Genomic DNA, 3,143 nt, shown 5'->3' with positions numbered 1-3,143 from the left:
CAGTAGTGTGCATCCGAAGCAACTCCGCAGGTCCACAAAGCAACAAAACATGGCATTGATATCGAAAGAAGAAAAATATGTCAGCATCACACGAACAACAATGAAGCATCATGTGGCACTGAAGTTCAGGTAGCAAGAGTAGGACAGCACAGCGTACACATAGACCATGCTTTTTTTCTGTGGCGATGTGTTTCTTGTTCCCTTCGACATAGCTGAATCATACGAACGTAGTACCATGTCGCAAGAACATCTTTTACAGCAAAGATACTATTGGATAAATAAGCCAAAAAGAAAATATTTGATCTGTAACCAGAAAACTCGTGTTTATCATCCAACAAAGGATATGAGAGGGCATTCCATTTTTGAGGGGGGCCATCGTGATGAAGGGTGCAAATTACAGGGACTGTGATCAGAGTGTAGAGCTATCAAATTGCAGTGGATACACATGAAGACCATCAATGGAGGGTGCAAGCGTACAATACAGTGAGATTCAACAGGACCACTTTGGCACAAGACAAGTCTGTATCGTCCTTGAAGCAACAACTTCTCAACAAATAGTGATTATCAAACCAAATAACACAGAGATGCCACCGCACACCAAACTGTTACACGGCTCAGAATTTCGGAGAACATGAAGTGCCACTCTTCTCCGCTAGTGAGCATGCACCGCCTCCCAAACCTGCAATGGGACATTGCAGTGCTGATGAGGATGTACGCGGACAAAAACAGACAACTAGGCCTTTATCCGTCGTGTCAGACGTCGACAAAAGTTCAAAAGCATGAGTGGAAACTGAAACACAACACAGGATTGCAAGTTCACAAGCAGACAGACAGAACAAAGGGCGGTGTGTGCTTGACTGATAGATAGGGAAGACACTTATTCATCTTAAAGCGTTATGACACAAGAAAAATAGGATCTGCTATAGCCGAGTGATGAAAAGATCATTTTTATTGAAAACTATATTACTCATATTCAGTTATTGATAGATCCCATGGGACATGTAGAGCTATGAAGAATGGCTCATCCTTTGGATCAACAAAGTGATGCACAGGAAATCCATATAAATGTTGTCTGTCAGGAATTTCTTGCCAATTCAAGGACATTGTTTAACCAGGATAAATTCAAGCACAGTTCCCTAGTACTCACACAGAAGATTGCTAAGGATCCATACAAATGACAACATAAACCATTGTACAGAACACTAGTGATTGGTTATATACAGGAGTCTGCAAAACACTAACAAGTGAACATTACCTGAATGGGATCAAATCAATGTTTTCACATACTGATCGAGATGTTTATTGAAAAGGTCACACCTGCAAATAAAAATATGTTCAGAAAACACTAGACAATCGAGCAAAACAAAAGCCAATGAAGCCACTGAGCTTGGAAATGGTTGTGTAACTAAACTTGTGTACGGGCAACAAAATAATGTTTTAGTTCAGATTTTCCTACAAAAGACCGTTGTTCTTGATGAAGATCAAGCAAATAAACTGATACTCCCTCCGTAGTGTCTCGATACATCCTTATCTACAAAAATCTAAGACAAGTAATTCGGGACGGAGGTAATAGAACAATACGCCCTTATGACTGAATGCAAATTCAATTTCTATAATTTATTATCCTCCATGAAATGAGTTCTTCACAGGGAGGATGTTGGCACGTTAGGCAGATCGAGAGGACTACGCATGAGAAGATCTAAAATGAATTGTTAATATGTACTCCCTCCGTAAAGAAATATAAAGGTGTTTAGGTCATTAAAGTAGTGATCTAAACGCTCTTATATTCCTTTACAGAGGGAGTATGTTTCACACAATTCCTTATTTAGGTACATCTTATTTGCAACATCTACATGCTTCCGTAAACAACTCATGAATTTATCTGTCCAATTTAACCCACTGCTTTAGCGGGATACTTGCTCAATCATGAAATAAAAAGGTATCCTTGTATAAATGTAGTGACAAAAATGATGCCATCTCCATTCAACTTTCAACCATCCCTGACATTAACAACTGCTTCTAGCTAATCATGTAGCATAACAATTTTCAATTGATAGGCACGACTTACTTGATTGGGCTGCCAGGAGCATACAGAGGATTCTTTACAACATATTCCACATATAGGCTGTAAATATGCTTCAGCGCATCTCGTTGATCACCAGTCCTTGGATGGGTAAGGAGAATAAGCTGTATAAAATGGAAAATTCAGTGAATGTATATCTTTTTGAACAAAGGATTATCACATAAATATCTGCGCTTTAAGTACCATGGTAAAGGTGGAAGGTGACAATCACAGGTCTGCATGAAAAAATGTTGCACTGATGCTTCTACATTTAAGGTCGCACTAGTTAATTATGGCTTCCATTGAAGTGATACAATGGCTGGACTCACATTAGTTTAAAGTCACTGAAAAACAACCTTAGTCTTCCTTCATCCAATACAAACACTTAAGTGTGGTTATCCAGAAAAGAACTTCGATTTTCACAGGATCTAACCAAGTTACTTCACCAGCCAAAATAAAAGCATGATGATTCTAAGAATGTAAGACAGCAGGGGAAGATAATAATGACATATCGACTAACCTTTATACCAGACGGGCTCTCCATGTAGTTCAATTTATATGTGTTTGTCTTGAAGCTATGAAATGAACATCCCTGACCTGGCAGTAGTGGCGCCCCAAGATTCGCATGTTCTGTTCTGCATATGTAAAAGGTGCATGAGCCAAGTATGACTAGGATGTAAAGTGGTAAACATGGTACCCATCAACAATTCCAGTTATCTAAGTCATACTATTATAGATATATTTCTTAGGGCCAAAATTTTGGAAAGAGATAATAGAGAAACAGTGTCCGGAGATGAAAAATACACGATTCCGGATGCAGGGGAGCAGTATGGCAATGCTAGTCATTCTATGGCTGGAATTTTAAAAGGTTTATCCGTATCATCTCTTCAGATTTGTCATTCCCCCGTTAAGCTACCTCAGGTGCGTACACTGACTTTTGTTGGCAAGTAGTATGCGGCATTTCGAATAACCCTGGAGTTTATTACATTTTCTGGCTCACAGAAGTATCTATAAAAATCTTGAAAGGAAGATCAAATGTCTCCCTTTCGTCACTTTCCATATTAAAACTCAAGTGCTTGTA

General features: G+C 39.0%; 1 protein-coding gene across 1 annotated transcript in view; it reads right to left on the bottom strand.

The window, feature by feature from the left end:
• Positions 1 to 279: 279 nt before the first annotated feature.
• Positions 280 to 3,143, bottom strand: part of LOC119275514 (trafficking protein particle complex subunit 1-like) — a 3,792-nt gene continuing 928 nt past the window's right edge. The window contains exons 2-5 of the mRNA XM_037556379.1: positions 2,583 to 2,697; positions 2,069 to 2,187; positions 1,256 to 1,317; positions 280 to 679 (exon numbers count right to left, since the gene is read on the bottom strand). Of these exons, the coding sequence (XP_037412276.1) occupies positions 1,266 to 1,317; positions 2,069 to 2,187; positions 2,583 to 2,697 (286 nt within the window). The 3' untranslated portion in view covers positions 280 to 679; positions 1,256 to 1,265. The remainder of the gene's footprint in view (positions 680 to 1,255; positions 1,318 to 2,068; positions 2,188 to 2,582; positions 2,698 to 3,143) is intronic.

Source organism: Triticum dicoccoides, chromosome 3B, assembly GCF_002162155.2.
Source record: "Triticum dicoccoides isolate Atlit2015 ecotype Zavitan chromosome 3B, WEW_v2.0, whole genome shotgun sequence".
Lineage (NCBI taxonomy): Eukaryota > Viridiplantae > Streptophyta > Magnoliopsida > Poales > Poaceae > Triticum > Triticum dicoccoides.
This window is presented reverse-complemented; position numbering and strand designations above follow the sequence as displayed.